The sequence below is a fragment of the Ptychodera flava genome, chromosome 1 (assembly GCF_041260155.1).
Source record: "Ptychodera flava strain L36383 chromosome 1, AS_Pfla_20210202, whole genome shotgun sequence".
Classification (NCBI taxonomy): domain Eukaryota; kingdom Metazoa; phylum Hemichordata; class Enteropneusta; family Ptychoderidae; genus Ptychodera; species Ptychodera flava.
This window is the reverse complement of record NC_091928.1, coordinates 42,136,727-42,159,024: the sequence shown is the minus strand read 5'-3', so window position 1 is coordinate 42,159,024 and position 22,298 is coordinate 42,136,727. Positions and strand designations below refer to the sequence as shown.

At 36.3% G+C, this 22,298-nt stretch overlaps 2 protein-coding genes across 2 annotated transcripts in view; both read right to left on the bottom strand.

Annotated features, from left to right (window-relative positions):
* The window catches only part of LOC139137925 (nucleobindin-2-like), a 608,701-nt gene that overhangs the window by 162,807 nt on the left and 423,596 nt on the right, over positions 1-22,298 (bottom strand). The window lies entirely within an intron of this gene.
* Positions 1-22,298, bottom strand: part of LOC139144958 (uncharacterized) — a 34,627-nt gene that overhangs the window by 11,463 nt on the left and 866 nt on the right. Inside the window, exons 2-6 of the mRNA XM_070715810.1 lie at positions 18,019-18,223; positions 12,330-12,463; positions 3,288-3,531; positions 2,886-3,080; positions 811-999 (exon numbers count right to left, since the gene is read on the bottom strand). Of these exons, the coding sequence (XP_070571911.1) occupies positions 811-999; positions 2,886-3,080; positions 3,288-3,531; positions 12,330-12,463; positions 18,019-18,148 (892 nt within the window). The 5' untranslated portion in view covers positions 18,149-18,223. The remainder of the gene's footprint in view (positions 1-810; positions 1,000-2,885; positions 3,081-3,287; positions 3,532-12,329; positions 12,464-18,018; positions 18,224-22,298) is intronic.

Genomic DNA, 22,298 nt, shown 5'->3' with positions numbered 1-22,298 from the left:
TTGAATGAAATCGCTTCTTGCACGGACGTGCACACGCACGCACGCACGGACGCACACACGCACGGACATGACCAAATCTATAAGTTCCCGCCGGACTGTGTCCGTGGGGACTAATAAAAATGCTTAACAACTTCCTTTCATATTTTATCATACTTCTTCAATGTACATACAAGGTTTCATCAACTTTGATGAAGTCAATTAAGATATATTATATATAATTATTATATATAAGATATATGAGTTAAATATTCCGAATTAGAAAAGTCCATTAAATATGAAATTAGCAATTGACTTTCATGTCACACCTTTATGTCTTTCATGCAGATAATCCCTGTTCATGGCAGATAAATCCCTGTATGAAGCTAATCTCATTTAATTTATGTGCAGCTGTTATCATTATATGTCTGTGTTTACTAAAGTCACTAATTATGCAAAAGAACATGAATGTGCAAACCACAAAAAACTAATCAGTTCTTGCCATTTTCAAACAAAATCTATCTATCAAATTCAATTCTGATCTGATAAGCCGTTCTTGAGATATCGGGCACACAGACAGACGGACAGACAGACACAGGCAGGCAGACAGACATCGCTGCGACATGAGCTCATGTGTGTGAACACGTGAGCTTAAAACACACTGTTCTGAGAATTTTAATTGATGAAATGCTTAGTATCAATCCTATTGTACAATTAGTTTTGATATTTAGCATTGTGCAGTATCATCTTTGTATTCAGGTCCTAATAAGTTATACAATCACAGTTCGAGATCGATTCAAATATCTTTTTAATTACTGTAAATTTTACACTTACATTGATGGCGAAACGTTAGGCCCAAGGCAGCAATCTTTTCCAGTAGCGCGTAATTTCTCTTCATCTCCCTTTCTTTAATTTTTTTCTGTATATATTGCACACATTTTGACCAATAACAATATGCTGACACAATGACAATCACCCACTTCCAAAAATGGATCAGAACTTGTAATAATAAGCTTGAAATAACTGCAAGAAAAATGGATCAGAAGTTGTAATAATGAACTTGAAATAACTGCAAGAAAACAAAAATCTGCCAAAGCCGAATCAACTGAACTATTTTAGCAATAAACCGCAATTTATGCAGCATACATAATTGGACAAACATGAAATATTCTATTTCATTTTATTCATCAGTTTTGGTTTTGGTGTTGTCAAAACTGTTTTCTTCGTCGCACTAAAATTCAGTAATCTTCAGGCCTTAAGGGACTTATGTTTGACTATTTAACGCATTTTCACAACAAAATTACAAAGTTGATTTTTAAGGATAAAGTAAGCTCATGATTAAACACAAAATGAGTGACTATCTCTGGCATTTTAGTATGGTTTTCCACTGTCACTATATCAACAAAATACACAAGACTATGTGTCAAAACCGGACAACGATGATACATATAATCTCACCTAGCTATGCAGAGAGGTTGACAAGTCGGCATATTTCTGCGGAAATTTCCTATTTTGCCCCCTCCAAATTTAAATTTTTGTGTTTAACCATGAGCTATATGTACGCATGGCCCTTAAATTGGTAACAGGACAGTTACTTCCCGGACATTTAGTCCCCTGACATTTGCCACCTACCATTTACCCCCGGCTATTTACCACCGGACACTTACCACTCGGAAACATGCCACACAAGGGATTTACCACCCGGACAATTACCCCCTCTCTTAAAAATTAATCTGTAAGGATGTTTTATTCATCTTTATTTTAAAACAGTTTCAACTTTGTTTTGACATAGCATAGATACTGTCTATTATTCAAACAGCCTTATGGAGTGTATTTTATATGCGATGATGAAGGAATTAGTAAATATTTTGAAGCTTTTAAAAAACATTCTACCCGTAAAACATGAAACTGAAGATGTGTGTAACTTTCGATGCAACCCGGTTTTGACTAAAAGAAGACAAAATGGAAAAAAAGACAAATATTATTAGTTGCCTAGTGTTATGGTCAAGGCTAGGTTGAGGGTAAGGCAATAAAATGATTCGTATATTAGAGAAATCATTTTAGTCCGTTAACACCATAAAGTTGTTATTTTAATGTCATTCATAAGCGCGATTTAAAGACTCATCTCTTAAAGCACTATGGCTAATGTATTGGAACGGTCACCATTTTTCAGTAACCGTTGATGCGTGATTTATTTCTACTGTTTACTAATGCTTTCTCCGTAGAATTTTGATTATTTTTTCACTTTGACAGTTTTGCTATACCGAAATTTTCATCATTTTAACCGTGTTCATTTTTAACCTCATTTGATTGTTTTTACACTTTACGTTTCTTGTCTTCCTTTCCTGGTATGTTTATCGATTTAAATGTGTAAAGCGCACTGAGTCGTATATGTAGTGTGCTTTAAAAGATATAAATATTATTGTTATATTATTATTATTCATTTATATTATTCATTTATGCATGGTTAAACATACAGTGTCAAGTTCAAGATTAACAATTTCAACCGACAGCCGCAGACAACCCCGCGTGGCGTAATGGTTACAGAGAGGGTCTTTTGTATCGGGCGTCAGGGTTTGCTTCCCCCTGTTAGGCATAGGGTAAACTTTAGAAGGAGTAAACATTAGAATGTATGGTAACACTTGCATAACACAGGAGAGAGGTCTAGAAAAAACGCAAATGCAGTCTTCGCGATTGTTCATTATTGACATCATTTTCGACCGAGCAATATTGTCGCTATAAATAGTACTTGGGTGTAAATATCCGGGGGGTAAATGTCTGGCTGGTAAATGGTTGGTGGTAATTAGCCTGGGGGTAAATGTCTGTTGATTGTCGAGAGGGTATTTGTCTGGGTGGTAACTGTCCTAGAACCCTTAAATTAACCATTTGTTTATTTAAGGCTACGCTACCTCCAAACCACAATTTTATATGTGTAACCATTTGCGATAATATCTTGACCTCATATGCGGTGGCCTCCAATTGCGAATTTATTGTCCTGAAACGTTGTTGTGACTGCTGCTGAAGCATGATTAATTTGGCTGACATGCTTTGTACATTTTTGTATGGTAACTGAGAATCCAACACTTTAGATGCCAGCTTCTTCGCTGAAAATAAACCAAAAAATCATTATCGAACACTTTAAAAATAATGTTCGCACAATGTAGTTATAAATGATCTCAGCTACACCTGAAAATGTTAAGTCACAATAGCTCTTCAGGGTAGTTTTTCTGATGAAATCGCCTCTCTGGCTTAATAATCATATACATATCATGATATCATGTGGATCTTGTGTGGGAAAAAACACCAAATACCTTGTTTTTTCCAATGAAGTGGCCTTAAATGATGAAGCTTCTTCACTGTTCTCGGAAACTGTAATTTATCTCCATCGTCAGCTTGGTCATATTTCCTTAAGTTAATAGACCCTTCGCACATATATTTACCATAAAGAGACTCAGTTATGTTGAATAAAGAGAGGAAGGATGTGAACTGATGACGTGAATTGATGAATTTGTAGTATATGTCCGATGTCCCAATATGTAGACCATCTTCTTTGACCTGGCAATGGAGTGGGTAAAATGTAAGTCAGTCAGCTGATGATGGCTGTAAATCTGGACAACTTTCACAATAACAGTTTGCTAAACTGACAGTTCCGATAATGGCTCGACCACCAAATGCTTATAACACATCTGTGGCATATTACATGTATTGAATGTACAAATACGAATAAACATAGGGCCTGAATCTATTAGCTCATGTAAACTTCCTATGCAAGTAGAGGGAACGGGTACTTCGAATCATGGTCACTCCATAAAATTTTGTGAAGTGACCATATCCTAATAGAGAGAGAGCAGAGTAGTTTGAGCAAACACAGATCGGTCGCATGACTTCGTGAGTAGCCGTGAGACAGGTAGCAGCTCAATATCTGGTGTGCAAATATTTTCCCTGGTGATAACTTTATTACATCAACATTCACTGACATAAAGCAAACACACCACCATCACCAACATCACATGTCGAATACTGGTCACTTCGTAATTGACAACATATGACATATGCTGGAATGACATTTAGGTAAACTTTAGTATTCCTATGCCATGGGGACAAACTGTGCACCACTTCTTGCAGACCTATTTTTGTATTCATACGATGCTGAGTTCATACAGTCGAGTCTCTTCACAGTGCTGATTAGTTTGAAGAATCTTGCACTGTAAAACCAGCAGACGCTAGACGCGTCTTTACATGTTAAAAATGTGAATGTCGGTGTTCAAATTTGAACAACTAGTGTTCATATTATTAACACTAGTGTCAATATTGTCAATGATGTTCTAAACCTGAACACGATGTGTTAACAACCATCTGCTTCATGTGTTCAAAAACTCAACATTACAGAAATTGAACAATACAATGAAACAATTAACAATCTTTAGGTTTTTTTTACTTTACTACGGCTATATTAAATTTACTACTGCCTCGCAAACTTTTAACAGATTTTGAGGTAACGAATTTCACGCCAAGTAAAAAATATTTCCGGTCTACAATTGCTGAAAGCATGTTTTTTCTAAAAAGGAGGTATACAAAATAATTTTACACGAACAGGATTTGGATTTTAATGTAAATTTCTCAAGTGTTAGGTGCCATATAGCTGAATGTTGCAATATCGCAAATTACTTATAAAAAACAAGTGTAATATAACATTGGTAGATTAACTCGACCTAACGTCACCATCAAATTATCCCAAATTAGTTCCAATCGTGTTCACTTTTATTACGGGTTGAAATTCTGAAAATTTGAAAGGAAAATCAGAAAACCACCATGAACTTTTTAATTTTAACATCGGAGTGAAAGGGGTGTTCTACTTCTAAATACTTTGTGTTCAAGTTTGGTGCCTTTTCTTATCCCATGATGCATCGTAACGAAAGTTGCTACATTTTTCTTGTAAACGCGCGCTGAAGTTGTGATCGTGCGGAAGCAACACCAGAAAGGGTAAGTTTTCTCTCCAAAATAGTAAAAGGTGTTAAATTTTAAAGCATCTGTATTATTATCCTTTGAAATTAATTGTATTGCACTTTTGAATAGCTAAAGTACGTGAAGAAACATTTTTTCTTTCAGTCGCTGGTATACCAAATACTTGCTGTGAATACACAGCGGTACTTTGGGCCATGGCCTGTCGATTGCAATCAAGTCAATGGTCATCGCAACAGAACTGTGGCGATAACCCTTGACCCGAGCGCGATCGATACGCCGCACAGTACCGCTGCGTAATCACATGTCCTTTAGTTGACACAATCGCATGTAAAACACCAATTAAATATCGCAGAGTATACAATGTATTGTTCCAGCATGTGAGAGTTTTCCTTTTTTACTTTTAATTAGTTAATGACATGAAGAAGCAAATGTAACAGGATCGAAAAGAGGCACTGTATATGAAGTCTCCCCTTTTCCTTAACCTAATCAGCCCCTTGAATTTCATTTAAAGTCTCATCTCGCCATATTACCTATTGTTGCATTATTTTCAGGATGTGAAAAATTGGATTTAACTTGAAATCGAAGGGTTGTTACAGAAGCTGGTGGTACAGATATTGAAGAAGATGAGTGTATAGGTAGTTGTCTGGAAACAAGCTTGATAGCCTCAGTTCATGTATATCTCTAATTTAGATTTAAACTTTCAAGGGCCAGTAACTAAATCTTGATAACTTTCTGTATTTTTCTTCTGAATAAATCTAAGCTTTGGTAGCACGCTATGATAAACTAAATGTTGCCGGAGAATAAGCTTTCACAGATGTTTAGTTCCCTTATCAGATGCAGGGTGGAATTAAAGCTGAAAGCGACGAAAATTCAGAGTGAAAATTGTCCACCCTGAATTACTAGATTTTCTGAAATTTTCACTCTGAATTTTCTGTCACTCTGCATCTGATGAAGGAGACTTCAAGTCTTTGATAGCTTATGTTCCTGTAACATTTAGATTATCATAGCCTGCTACCAAACCTTAGATTATTTTGTATTGTAGCTCAACACGTCTCTTGTTGTCAGCAACTGTTTTTAGCTTGCTTACAACTAAATAGGTGGATGTGTAGTTTTGTCTTCAAATTTGTACATCCAAAGGTTTTTCTTCAAAACTGCCTGTACGAAACCTTTAATATTTGAATTACACGTCCCAAGGGATTACCCTAATCAGATATGTTCAAATTATGATGAAATATGCAAATTTATATTTTTGAGGCTAATTATGCTATTTTATGGCAAAAACCGTCTCCTCTTTTACTAGTGGTTTGACGCCCACAGTATTTGGTTAACATGTACCTAAGAATGACCTTAGTAAAATGTGTGCTGTTTGTGATGAAACATTCAAAATTTCATATTTCAAGGCAATTTTTGTCATTTTTGGTCAAAAAATCTTTAAAAAATCTTCTCCAAATTCAACAGCTTTGATATGTAGGACATAGGTCTCTACTGATAGGCTTTTTCAGATTTTTCAAATTATGCAGAAATGTTAATTTGTATTTGTAAGACATTACAGACATTTCAGACATTTTAAGACAGGGATTACCAGAATGTGATCTATTCAAGTTATGATAAAATCAGCATTTTTTAAAATTTTGGGGTGATTTTAAAGAGTATTGAGTATTGAGTATACATTTCATACATATACGTGTTTTCAACTCAATAAGAAAGCCAAATGTTGAGCTTTTTCAAAAGATTCTTTGAATGTTTTTAACAAGTATGAACATAAAACGTAATCCACAATATTTAAGTAAAACTTGTTTTATCATTTCTTTCGTCCATAGTTTTTAAAACGATTTACAGTGTTTATAGGGTTTTCTATTGTTTATGTTTTTGATAGCAAGGTGTTAAGGCCATTGGTATTTTCCTCTGACAAACTTTACAAAGTAGCGATGTATATTTGCCCATTTTACATTATAGTATTGTATTTTACTCTAGGAATGTTTGTGTATTTTTAGAATAAAATAATTCTACCGAATATCAGTGGTCTGTTTAGCTATTTCAAGGCTTGAACACCCCCTGAACGCCCAAAATTAAAGGTGTTCGACAAGTTCGCAACATGTGTTCAAGCCTTTCAAACATTTATTGTAGAACGGCGTCCATGTGTTCAAAATCTGTTACAGCCCTTTGAACGCGTCAATGCGTTCAATTTTTGAACACGCTTCATGTGCAACGTGTGCCTAGTCATGGAGCACCATGGTGTTCAATATTATGTCTGATGAACACGTAGTGTTCAAAATCTGCACGCATGTGTTCAAAAATTGAACGTTGGTTGAACACGTAGTGTTAAATTTCTGAACGTCTAGATGCGTTCAAAAGTGTTAGAGAAAGGCGTTTAATTGGTGTTCTATTATTTACTTTACTTTACAGCGTGGTTGTAGCATGCCAGCAGGGTATCCTTACCCATTCGGGACACCTGTTATCACCACTTAACTAGTGAGTCGAGATTGCATAGTTTTATCAGATTTTTTGCTTTGTTTCTTGGAACAGGTGATTGCCTTGTCTTGAATGATAACGATTACTTGAATTGATTTGATGACATATTCATCATGACCTAGTCAATAGGGATGTCTGGAACAATTTATTAACTTAAAAGTTGTTTGCTTATTAAGACCTTGTTCAAACTGTCCTCAGATAAACTTTCAGCCAGTGTCTTTCAAAACCAAGAATAAAAATTACTCAACATTCACCACTCTTTGAAATTCGAAATGGCTATAATCCTCATGTTATCTCCACGGGTGAAATATAGTACCCGGTTTTCACAAAACTAAGCCAGTGTTTTGCTGAATCGCCTGTACTGAGCCATCACATGAGTAGGCCATTAACAGAATGTTGTAAAAGTTTGAGAGTCAGAATTAGTTTCTGTTCCAAAGTCCTCGTATCTCTTTGACACAACTTGTTTTAGAACAGAAACGTATTTCTGGTTGCAAGAAAATACTCAGTTTCATTCCTACATTAGTTGGTTTGGATTGCTCCTTGTAATGAAGAGTAGATAACGTGAAATGAGAAATCATGGCTGGGTTACATGATTAAATTGTGGCTGGGTTAGATGATTAGTTGTTTACTATAGTAAACATAAAATGAGGAAGCACAGTTTCCATTCCTTCTGATTACAATGTCTTGACAATCAAAGCAATCAAAGTTATAAAGCAATGCAGGGTTGAAGCAGAAATTTTGATTAAACAAGTCATTGTCAATGACATAGTCCCCACTTGCTTCACGAATTTGGAACAAGCCACGGAAATTGATGGTGAAGTGATGTTTGTCATTGATATCAGTGAAACGATGGAGAAAATGTGTTGTATTGATGTGAATGTACAGTTGATGTCTGTTGTATGAATGAAATTATTTGGCTGAATTTGAGAAATGAAGTTAGGTATGTGATCAAGTGTTCTGAGTGTTTGTAGTTTATACAGAAGGATATGGGTGGACAAATGTAGAAGTCCCTTACATGGAATATGTCTGTAGGTATAATATTTTTTTCAAATTGTTAACCTGATGCATAACCTGTTAACCTGAAGCATATGAGTAAAATATGACTAATTGGTACAAAGGAAAACAGAGTAAGGTACAAAGGAAAATAGAGTAAAGTTATTAGTTGTATCCGTCAATATTGCTATCGTCTTTATTGTTCTTTTACAACTGGTCTGTTCCGTAACGTGTGTTTTATTCAAGCCTCAAATGGCGAACTCCTCGCTTACAAGGAAGTAGGGGGTCAAAGGTGAACAGCATAATTAGCATAGCCTTTGCATGCCTCAAGCCATATCTCGTAACATCCCCCTTCTCAAAAAAAAACGAAACAACAATTCAACAAATCCACTACAAGAAATCGGATTTAACAATATAACATTAAACTGGTCCAATAATCGTTGCCATTCAAGGTAATATATTACCAGGTCCATGGGACAATAGTGATTTACAAATTTAAGTTGGACCATCCTGAACCACTGATAATTAGTGGTGGTACCAGGTGTCCGGAATGGGTAAGCGTACCCTGCTAGCATGCTACACCCATCAGGATTGGTCCCAAAATTGTCTAAATATTGTATGAAATGATACAGTATATGAATCACTGTAATAAGTCAAAGCCGGGAATGCTGTCGTTTATCATTTGTGTGACCGAGGTGTCATATTTGACCACAATGTCGTCATATCGACTGTAGAACTTTTTGAAAGTCCTAACGAGTCTTTTTGTTGTGTATCCTTGTCTCAGTAATTTTGATGCCAATGAGCTGTGTCTCAGTTGAAAATCAGTCTTTGAACAACAAGTCTTTGAACTAGGGTTCATGTATAGATTTTGTTTCTGCATTCGTTCGTTCATTTGTTACTTCATTCATTCCACGATAATGCCCTAGTTTCTATTCTGCATGCATAACTGCCGAACACTACAGTCAAGGGTCAGTAAAGCTACTTTAGCACAAAATCTTTGAAACGTACTGGGGGGTTAACAACCCTTGTATGCGTGCGTTGTGTAGCTGCTGATGATATATCTGGAGCAGTATTCCCATTGCTGTTGTCATGTGTTGTTTTCACACTATCTGGCCGAGAATCCTGTGTTGATGATTGATGGCGCTTTGTAGTTGGAGATTCACACTGTATGGCGTCCTTTTTGGCTGTTGGTGGCATCTTTTCCTTTGTTGCTCGTAGAAATTTACGATTACGACGATACACTTGACCATCGATGTTGACATGGCATGAACAAGGAGCGACTTGTGCAAGGCAGGTTCCCATGCGCCACTTCTTTTTCTCTGTCAGTTGGTAGTGGTTTCATCCGTACTGTTTGGCCTAGTTGTAGCTCTGGAAGTTTCTTTGCATGTTTGTCATGGCATAGTTTGGATTTTTCTGCGATGCTTGATCCCCTCTGTAACTCCCTCTACAACTTTGGGTTGAAGACGTCGGTTTGCAGTTGGCAATAATGTGCGTGTGCGCTAGAACCTTTTCGCTAGAACCTTTTCTGGGTCTGGTTTAAGACCTGATGATGTCAACAAATGCCCAATGTATGGTACTGCTGTTAGTCTGAGTTTGAACTTATTCGTGTTATGCTTTAGATTGACTTCTCTAGCACGGTTCAGAACTTTCTTCAGTTTCTCATCATGATCTCTATCTGCTTCTTCCTTTGTGTCTCCACAGCCGTATACTAAGATGTCGTCTACTATCACTTCTGCACCTGGTAACGATTTTAATACTTCATGTTGCCTTCTTTGAAACTCTTCTGGTGCACTATTAATACCAAATGGCATCCTTAACCAACGGTAGCGCCCAAATGGTGTCCAGAAGGTTGTTAGATAACTACTCTTTTCATCTAACTTGACTTCCCAAAATCCATCCTTGGCATCGAATACAGTGAACACTTTGGCGTTGGTGAGTCTTGGCAACGCTTCCTCAATAGTAGGCATTGGATAGTGTGATCGTTTCAATGCCCTGTTCAGATCACTCGGATCTAAGCAGACTCGTAGTTTACCAGGTTTCTTGAGTGGAACCATACTGCTGATCCAGTCAGTAGGAGTGGTAACTTTGGCTATCACTTTCTATTTCTCTAATGATTCAAGTTTTGCCTTCAGTTCTGCTCTCATTGGGGCTGGAACTCTTCGTGGTTGGTGTCGTACTGGTTTTACATTTTCATCAATTTCAAAGTGGTTTTCTCCGGGTAGACATCCCAGACCATGAAAAACATCAGCATACTCTGTGAGTACTTGTTCTTCAGCCATCAAGTCATTATTGCTTTGTTGTTGCTCAGGCAGTGTTCTACTTTGTCTTGTGTTATCAACCTGTATTGTATTAGCTAGCTGTTCTACATTTACAGTGAGTAGTTGCAGTCGCTCACATGTCTCCGCTGATAGCAGGGGTTTCTGCATAGAGTCGGCTACCTGAAATATCAGGCTGTATGTGTTACCTCTGTAGCGGCATTTCAAGTCACACTGTCCCTTTGGATATATGGTTGTACCTCCATACAGTCTTAATTTCACTTTGCTAGGCTACAGCTGAGGATCTCCATCTTGGGTAATTCTGCAGTAGTGTCTGTAGCTGATCATATTGCATGTTGCTTCACCGTCTAGCTGACAATTTAGTGGGTAGCTGTCTTCAGTATTGGTGGTCAGATTCAGTGTTACAAACCACTGCTTTCCAGTAGCCCTGACTGCTCCAACATAATGTTCTACGTGTAGGGCTGACTCGTCAGTTGACTAATCATCTTGCTCATTCACTAGATGTACTCAATGTCGCTCGCTATCACGTTGATCACGATCATGTCGCCTCAGTTTGCAGACTTTTGCGAAGTGTTTTTTTTCTTGCTCAGTTTGCATGTTTCACCATAAGCTGGACAGATGGCTTTATCTATCACATGTTTTCCTCCACAGTATCTGCATTTTCTTGGCTCTTTTTTTCTGTTTGGAGCACTTTGCTTTTTTCTAGGCTGTTGTTTTGACTTTGTTGCATAGTTTACTATCTGCTCTTCTGAATTTGTACCACTGATTTTCCTCAGTTGCATTTGTGTGACTTCACTGCTACGGCACATCTCGATGGCCAGGTTGAGATCCAGCTTGGATTCTCTTAGCATTCTGGCTCTTGCAGCATTGTCTTTTGTGCCCAGTACGATTCTGTCTGTTATCAATTCATCTTTGATAGCACCAAATTTGCATGTGTCAGCTAGCTGTCGTAGTTTGGTTACATACTGTTCAATTAAATAGTCTCTGAGTTTTCTTGATCACAGGTGTTGAAAACATACCTTTCATATATCACATTTCTAGTCGGTTCGAAATGCTTCTCCAGTGCGTCTAAGATTTTCGTTACCTTTTTCTTATCTTCGTCCGTCATATCTAAGTGTTTATACACTCTAAGGCAATCCTTGCCCATCACAGAACGCAGTGTGGCTACTCTTATAGTCTCATCTTGCATCTGCAGAGACCTAGCTATTTCATAGTCTTCCCATTGTGAACGGAAAAAAGACCAGTTCTGTACGAGATCGCCTTTCATGTCCATGGCTGATGGGACGGGAAAGTTACTAGCCACCATCTTTGTTCAATGCGCACGTGTCTCAACTACAGACTACAGTGCGCAAAATTCGATCGACGATTTCTTTTTTGTAAGACACAGTACAGCTCACTTACTAACGAATCAGGCTTCTGGAAAGCTTCATTGGGTCGCTTCGTGATGTGTTGCTCTGGTACGATCTAGTGGCTTCTAAATACACCAAATCGCCCGCTCCTGACACCATGTTCCGTAACGTGTGTTTTATGCAAGCCTCAAAATGGCGAACTCTCGCTTACAAGGAAGTAGTGGGTCAAAGGTGAACAGCATAATTAGCATAGCCTTTGCATGCCTCAAGCCATATCTTCGTAACATTGTCTACTTACCTGTTTAGAGTTTCGATACCAAGTGAAATTGACAAGAAAATCTGATTCCTCAAATCTGTAATCAGAATCAATTATGTTCACCGCACAAGGGATGATGCATTCTTCTGTTAGTGTGAATCTGTCTTCGGTTATTGCTGCAGAAAGATAGGAAATCATTGGCAAATGAGTTAATAAGGAACATCAGAACACAACATGTTTCAGGACTACAAATATCTTGCCATGCTTCACCTACAGTACGACACTGTACTTGCACCTTTGTCATTATTTCATTCTACTTGTTTACAGGTATTCTGACTGTAAGCTTATTTCTTTGGCAGCGTGGATAAAATGTTTACAGCAGAACTGATAAAATGACACAAGTTTGAGAGCTTAATTTCTTGGAGCAATGGGTGCTAATCAAGTAATTGCTGATATGTTGTATATGTCATACAATTCAATTATATGCATACTGTGTTCTTGCATCACCAAACGAATCATGTGTACCATATATAGAGACTTTTCTGCAAGATGCGAGGTACATGCATATTCCACATTGATAAGGAATTTTAAAAACATAATTTGTATAAACGAATACTGATATATACCTCGCAGCTTGCACTAATAGGACTCTCGGTTAGATGAACAGTTGAAACCACTGATCACATACACTTACACAATACCATGCAACCTAGTACATCATAATTACTAATAAAATCTGGCATACCAAAGATAAAGTGCCTGTTATAATATTGTTTTGCATAATATTAATGTACACAATGTTTGGTCTCTCTATGGTCTATGGTTGCACAGTCAAAGACTAAGGCAATATGTAATAACGGACATTCTTCAGAGCTTCCACTGTTAATGATGCTACCACACCTCCATGATAATGGTATGTCCCAAACTGCCAACCAGATAAAATAGGTAAATTGTTATTATATATATATAATTAGATATTATTCCCTAATATTTTTCTTCGTTCAGCGAAGAAAAATACGATTGACGTATTGACCGTGTCACCACGAGTCGAAGACGAGTGGTGACAGGGTCATTACGTCACGAGTATTTTCCGAGCTGAATGAAGAAAAATATTAGGGAATAATATACTTATTACGTGCACAAGCCAACAATTCGTTAATTTTTGCAAAATAAAATACGTTTTCCATGACGATTCCGCGTTTAAATTTTTGAACTACTTAAAAATAAATATCAGTACGCTGTGCACAAGTTGTCAATCATTTCCAGTAGTCCGTAGTGTGCGTTAGCGCTCACATTCGTTCGTGTATGGAGCAAATGACAGCTCTCGGTCTACACGTTGGCTACCTTCCGCAAAGTTATACTCTATTTCAAAGATAGCATAGTCCTAGAAATTTATCACAGACGAAGATACGCTATTTTTCGGGAACAAATATTGACTGAATCTCGACAGCGCAAACACTGTAAACGTCGCACCTGACCCTGTTTGCAATGCGTACGGAACCCACGGTTTACGCGACCAGCTTCCAGTTCGTTGTTTCCGCAAATTATTAACGTAATTCCTTCGGAGTATACAGGCGGTACACTCTTGTGCTTTACATTGTTCGGATTAGTAATGTCGTAGTCTGTGAAAATATCGATTTCATTACATGACTTTTTATCGTGGGAGAAACATCGGCCGCCATGTTGTTTGTTTACATATTTACGAGCACACCGAAGATCGACAAAAAAGGTCCGACGCACCAAAATTGATGACATAGACGCGGGTTGTCTTGACGTAGAAAGACCAGAGAAAAATCCCGTATTTTTTGTTCGGAGACGACAAACTTGGCTTGTGCATGTGATATATATATATATATATATATATATATATATATATATATATATATACACACACGAGACATTGGTACTTACTGTCCTTGACATTTGCTAGGAATCTTTTTTTCGAAACCCTTCCAGAACCCCCCCCCCCAGGATTTCAAATGGTCCATCCCGTGGTATGACCATGTTTACATAAAGAGATGCAGCGGTCACTTTAAAGTATGTGAACAAATTGCAGCCTTGATACCCTAACACACTGAAAACATTATATGGAATATATTTGTTCGAGACCAAAAACCTGCTGAAATCACCTTTAGTTTTGCTTTCTTATGATCTTTAGCATTTAACACCAAATACAGTTACCATATCAAATGTTTACTAAATCACCCCATTACGTACTCTATTTCCTCCAGGTATAAAATCGCAAAAAAAAGAAATCTTTTCACAATATTTATTATCCTGCTGATATCAACATAATCTGAAAAAGTTATGGTAGCGCCACTCAATGGAACCTTTATGCCATATTTCAAACCAGCATTGGAAGTGGTTGTCGTAAAGATATTTTTACCCATGACAACTATGAAAAATAAAACATATTACAATTTTCCTCTCATTATGACATGGCAATAAATGTATGAGAATATTGGTAAGGATTAACAAACCAAAGTCCAAATAAATACAGCAGACTATTTCCATATTTTTTCCATAAAAAATTAGGAAGCTTCTCAAAAATACAAATTGAAGATATATCTCCGAAATTTAAAACAAGTGACCTAGCAGCCGACAGAGCTCCTTTTTGTTACGTAGAGAATAACTTTTTGTGACACATGTGTTGATGAAGGAGGGAATCTTTGGCTTACTTGACGTCGGCCTGACCAAAATTGCAAAAATAGCTGAAAAAATACATAATTGAAGATTGCATCATAATTTGTATTAAATTGAGGTCATCGGTAGCAACATGTCTACTCAATATCAAAGCTAACAGGCAAATAGTTTTGAAAGCAAATTTTAACCAAAACTGGCAAAAATTGCGCATAAACCACAACCTTGCAGATGTCATCCTCAAGATATCGCATAAAGATAAAAACCGTTGGAACCTGCATTTACTAAATATCACAGTAATCTGGCAAGTAGTATTCAGAAACATATGTTTTGACCAAAAATGACAAAAATTGCCCGCAAAATACAAAAATTGCATATTTCATAAGAATTTGAATATGTCACATTTAGACCAACTTTATGAACCTAAATAACAACTATCAAAGCTATTAGATAAGCATTTTTGAATAACAATTTTTGACCAAAAATTGGGAAAATTGGCCCAAGCCGTTTCAGAGCAGATTTTTTTGGCCAAAAACTGAAAAACTTTCCTAAAAAAAAACAAACAAACATGCAAATTAACACAATTTGAAAACAACTAATTACGCACACCTAAAGAAACCTGCATACAAAGTTTCAACCAAATCTGACCAACGATTTGCGGGATATTTTTTTTCCTTTTTTGCATAGCTTTTTACACTGACATGTTCATTTCATCAAATTCACATCTCCAAGCGGTTCTTTCGATGGCCATACAGACAGACACACAGAAAGACACTCTTCAGTGCAACATTAGCTTATGTTTCAAAACGTAGGCTGAAAAGGTGTTTATCGATACTTGTGTTTGCTATACCCAACTTGATACTTCTTATTATCCTTATAATGTTTGAGGTAAACATTTTAAGTGGTCATTCATCAATTTTGTATTTGTTCAAATTAACTGACATAAGCTTACAGTGAATCATATAAAGATTTTCAAATGAACTGATTATGATATGGCACACTCTTCTAACTTCAAACATGACGAAAAGTAAGTATCAACATGTCATGCTTATTAAACTTTTGGAATCAAGTAAAATTAAGTATGTCAAATTCACCTTGGGAGAGTGATCGAATCCACAATATTCAGAAATGTTCATTGCCAAATTCTAGAAAGTCATATCAAAGTCAGATATAAATATTAGATTCACTTTTGACATTCAGCCTGATTACAGAATTTCATTAAATATTCAATTACGTTCGTAATCAGTACTTCATTGCCACCAAATTTTTAACGTAGATAAATCTAAGTATGATCGATGCAATCTACCCAAAAAGTTCAATCAAATGTAGTACATTCAGTTTTCATACATAGCCTTATTACTTTTATTCACAAATCACAATATCATGCTCATCAAGAGTCTTAATGCAGAATATCATTAAGCATGCAAATGAGCCAATATTTAGAACGTCATAATCATAAAACTAATACATCATAGGCCGACCTGTAGATAAGCAATGTATAACATGGGTTCAGTCAAATCGCTAAAGATAAGCAATATAGAGGTTCGATCAAATCGCTGCACTAAGTATCAGTAAAGAGCTTAATTACAGAAAATCATTTAATATGCAAATGGGCTCTGAATCAGAAAACCTTGCCAACCAAACATTTGACTCAGTCAGACAATAGACAGTGTGACTACCTGCACAGTCTCATTAACTTTGGTGAAGCAATTCTTGAAATACAGCCTAATGCTTATATAATTCATAAATACACCAATCTACAGTTCTACGCGTCCGTCATGCATTATGGGAAATAAACAGGGGTCACGGGGTCATTCGTTCCATTTCAGCACTCTGTGCAGATGACAAGCGATCTATTCTACGCAGTTGCGCCATGGACTACTTGTTTTTTCGGTTGTTTTTTTTTAAATCACTGCGAATATAAACATTCATAACACGTTCGAAACTCACACATAAGTAATTTTAATCATGTTTAACCAAAATATTTGTATAAAATAACCGAAAATCTCACTTCGTATTTTTAACACCGTTACCGTTAGCCGTGGGTCCATAGCTGTGGTGTTTTCAGACGGGATTCCTGCCTTTTTACGGGCTAGTTTTGACTTTTACGATTTTAACCCCGCCATCACAAAAAGTCAAAAAGTCAAAACCAGCCCGTAAAAAGGCAGGAATCCCGTCCGAAAACACCACAGCTATGGACCCACAGCTACGTCACCGTTCCGTACATTTTTATGTGTGAGAAAGAAATGCTCGCAAACTAAATAATCGAGTAAATTTCAAGTTTAGTTTCAATTCAGTTTATACATGTAGATTTAAGAAATTTCTTAAGTGAAAGTTTGAATGATGGCCCGTTCTGATCAAACAACTTGCTGTTATAAAGTGTACACAAACTAGCTAAGGTCGATCATTGAAATTAAAAGTTAGGCCTACATTAAGATATGATGACATAATTTCGTCTACGCCCATGTAATGTTTTCGATCACTGTTAAATTATAGGCTAATAATACATTGTCATCGTCGAAACAGTTTTCAAGGTGATTTTAACTTGCTGTTCACTTACAGCTAGGCCCGGCAGCAACAGACGATGTTATGACACCGGATAAATTCAAACCTGGACGAGAATAAAACATTTTTGTTGTTGAAATGCCTTTATTATGCAGGGGGTAGCAACGTAGAAACATAAATTTATTGGTTAATAAAACATAATGGGGTTATAGGCCTAATGCTATCAGCAGTGCAGCTGAATGTCCCCGAAAAAACAAGGAAGTTTGCTTCCTCCGTCCATGGCGCAACTGCGTAGAAAAGATCGCTTGTCATCTGCACAGAGTGCTGAAATGGAACGAATGACCCCGTGACCCCTGTTTATTTCCCATAATGCATGACGGACGCGTAGAACTGTAGATTCGTGTATAATGCAAATGACTGTTAACTATGAAGACCACGGCCATCAAAGTCTAATCAGACCTAGTGTCTTAAGTGTCTCTCACTTGTTATTTTACTTTCTCCCGTTTAACAGGTTGTATGGAAATGTGACCAAAAGCTTGTTAATTTTGCACTGTAGGTTTGATACACTTTGTGCATCTTTTCTTACCTTTATCAGCATCAACTTGAAGAAGAAATGAATCGTCTATGATCATCAGCTTCTTCTCAAGTGTAGTGTCGAGAGAACATTTATAGACTCCTGCTTCATCCTCTTGTACATCAACAAAGGTCACTAGCATGCCAATCCATGTTAAGCCTGGAATCTCTTGAACTATGCTAGTCACTTCAATGTGTTGAAAATGAGACTTTATCAGCTGTGGATAAAGTAATAGTTGTGTAAGTTTTGCTTTGTACTCTTGGAGAGAGAGAGAGAGAGAGAGAGAGAGAGAGAGAGAGAGAGAGAGAGAGAGAGAGAGAGTTGCGTGTGTATGTGTGTCAAAATAGAGAGTAAGCTCATAATTTAAGCTAAAATTCCGTCGTGATTTTTACACCATCAGAGAGACTTGTATTTGTTCCTGTACTGCATTAGTCAACTCATCAAATCACACGAGTGTCAGATCTTTTATATATTGCCTTACTGTCACATTCGACAACTCACTGGCACAGAAATGACAATACAAGTTGGATTTCAAAACTACAGACTCATATGCAACATTGATACCCATTTCAGCCCACGTGTTCACACACATGAGCTAATGTCGCAGCGAGGTCTGTCTGTTTGTATGTTGTCTCGATATCTCAAGAAATGCTTTAGAGATCAAAATTAAATTTAGTACATAAATTTTGTTTGAGAACTGCAAGAATTGAATAGTTTTTTGATGGATGTGACTGTCAAATTAATTTCACGCTTGCTTGCATAATTAATGATTTTAGAAAACAGACATACAATTAGAACGGATACACAGAATACCAAGAAATTTGCTACAAAGGTTGATCACACAAAGTTTTATCTGCCATGAAAGACATAGAGGTATGACATGAAAGTTAATTGCTAATTTGCATATTGGATGAACTTCCCTAATGAGGGATATGAATTGACTCAATCAAAACTGACGAAAATTATTATGTATATTGAAAATATTATGGTTTACTTAAAATTACTTACCATTTTTACTTTTAACACGATTGGAACTAATTTTAGATAATTCGATGGTGAAGTAATGTCTATTTGATCTGCAAATGTAAGCTCATCCGCTTTTCTTTTTAAGTTACATGCTTGTTTAAATGAGTAATTTGTAATATTGCAACTTTCTGCTATAGGGCAGCTGACACTTTAGAGAAAGTTGAAAAATATGAAGATCCAATTATCCAAAAATTAGTTCCAATCGTGTTTTCTGCCAATTCCCAATTTTCATATCGAATGAATTTTCCTAATGAGGGGTATATATTTTGATTGACTTGACCAAAGTTGACGAAACTTGCTATGTACATGGAAGATACTATGATACAACATTATTGAAAGTCATTAAACATTTTACTCCAGTCAATTCCCGATTGGCATAGGAAATGAACTTTGCTAATTAGGGATGTATACCCGCATTAACCTTATCAAAGTTGGCTAAACATGTCATGTACGTTGATGATACCAGGTCAAAACAATATTGAAATGTCATGTAGCATTTTTACTTCAGCCAATTCCAAATTTGCATATTTAATAAATTTTCCTAAGTAGGGTTAAATATTTGATTGAATGGAGCGAAGTGATGAAACTCGCTATGTACATGGAAGAAACTATGATACCACATTACTGAAAGCATTTTTATTTGTCAATTTTTAATTTACCTATTTAATGACCTTTCCTAATTAGGGTTGTAAATCTTGATTGACTTGACCGAAGTTGACAAAATTTGCTATGTACATGGAAGATACTATGATACAACATTATTGAAAGTCATTAAGCATTTTTACTTCAGTCAATTTCTAATTTGTATATTTAATGAACTTTCCTAATAAGGAATAAGTGCGTTATGTAACATAATAAAAGTTGGTTAAACATGATATGTACATTTATGATACTAGGTTCAAACAATATTGAAAAGTCATTCATAGCATTTTCATTTCAGCTTATCACTTATATGTATATTGAACAAACTTTCCCGATAAGGGATATATCGGGACTGCATGATAAAAGTTGATGAAACTTGCTATTTATTTGAGATACAGTGATACGACAATTATGAAAGTTGTTTTAGCAGTTTAAGATATATAAACTTTTCACTAATGTGCATAGTTAAAACACACTTTCCTTAATAGGGATATATTTCTGGAAGGACATGACAAAGTTGACAAAACTTGCAATCAACATTAAAGATACTGAGTTAAAACATTAGTGAAAGTCATTTAGCAAGTTTTCTTCAGCTAATTACGAATTTGCATATCGACAAACGTTCCTAATTAGGGATATATATCTGGATTGACTTGATCAAAATAGAGGAAGGTTGCTTTATACATTAAAGAAACTATAACGGCCAAATGTCGGTTTAGACCAATTTGCATATTCAACGAATTTTCTAATTAGAGTTGACGAAACGTGCTATGTACATTGAAGATAATAAGATATATCATCGTTGAAGTCATGTAGCATTTTCATCTTTATCTAAGGTAATTAACAATTTGCGTTTTTGATGAACTTTCCTAATTAGTTATCTATATCTGGATGGACGAACTTTCTATGTTTATTGTAGATACTATGATATAAATTACCAAAAGTCAGTTTGATTTTGTAAAACATCTTATAACTAAGTTACATATTTAACAAACTTTTCTAATTAGGCATATATCTTGACTGACTTCAGCAAAGTCGATGGAACCTCGAAATCATGATGTTGATGATCATAACGCTTGCAATGGAGTTGGAATCATGTGGCAAAAAGTTTTAATTCCAACACAACTGCAATATATAATGTTCTAAAAATATGTATTATTTTAAAGAAAGTTCAGCCTTCAACTACATATATCTAACATTGCACTCCAACTCTTCAAAGTTTGCAGGGTTATACGCCGTAATGAAGAATACAATTTTTCTCCTAGTACATGAATTAACTCATTTTCCTGACCCGCTAAAAACGAACAACGAACGAGCAACCAACATTTAAAACATAACGCATAACTCATAGTTTTACAACAAAGCCATGACTTTCTATCTCTCTCTCTCTCTCTCTCTCTCTCGCAATATTTAGCTTCCTACCAAACGAAATCAACCGCACGGCAGTGGCCCATCCGTATACTGCAAATATTCCCTACATTTTTTTCCGTAATTCTACTCCATTGTAACTTGATGGTGGTGGTGGATGTGAGAGAAAAAGCTTGAAATAGTACAATCTTAATTTTCATGAAAGTGGTTTTCTGCAATTCCACTCCATTGTAACTTGATGGTGGTGGTGGTGGATGTGAGAGAGAAAGCTTGAGAGAGTACAATCTTAAATTTTATGTAAGTGGTCTCGGTTAAGAAGAACACGGAAGGTGTTTTTTCCGTCAGAAAAAGAAGATGAAACACTACCATTCCCGTACATCGTGAAATCACAATCTTATGTTCATAAAGGGCTGTACAAAATAAACAACAGTTGAAAAAAATCGGCTGTAAGATAAATTTTGCCTGCTATAAAAATTTAAATATAAGAAAAATCAGGAAATTTGGCTTAAAGCCTATTGTGCACACACACAGCTTGTAATCACATATACTTATATTTTTGCCATCTGTAACCACAGTATTCTACATCCCTGTTCATGTCCACTTTGCTTTAAAAGTGTCCGAATTTCGCTTTTAAAGTAATAATTAACACTTCAAGATCCAAGAGCGATAAAGCAGCTTAGCAGTTGTCTGTAAATGCCACAAATGAGGGTTTGTTAAAGTTAGTGAATTATCTACTGACCTCTACTGTGGGTCAGCAGCACGAAGGTAGTTGAGATACAGTGTTAGGACTGACTCCCAAATATACCGATCAATGACATGCGGAATTCAAATTTAAGTGAGCAGATTTGATTCCCCTTCCTCCTATTTCCAGCATATGTTTAGGATATAAAGGGATCTCGAGCATTTTCAAAGCTAGCTAAGACTAAAAAGGCTACGAATGACGTAGAATGTGAGTTGGCAGCTTCCAAATCCAACTTACAGAGTTGTCAAATCTCTATCTCGATGAGTTGTAAATGAAGGACTTGAAAGAAAATAGTATCAACTTTAGTGCTGTCAAATATGTATCAATGAGCCGTCAAATAGGACTGGCAGGAAAATCTTATTCGCTGCAGTGTTGTCAAATGTAATTGAATTTTGGTCTAAACTACTTGCAATAGATCAAAGGGGAAGGAATGAGAATGTATATGAAAGGAAGGGGCAATGTATTTGCTGTATAACAAAGTGTGGATGGTTTTAATTTACCGTACGTTTTATTT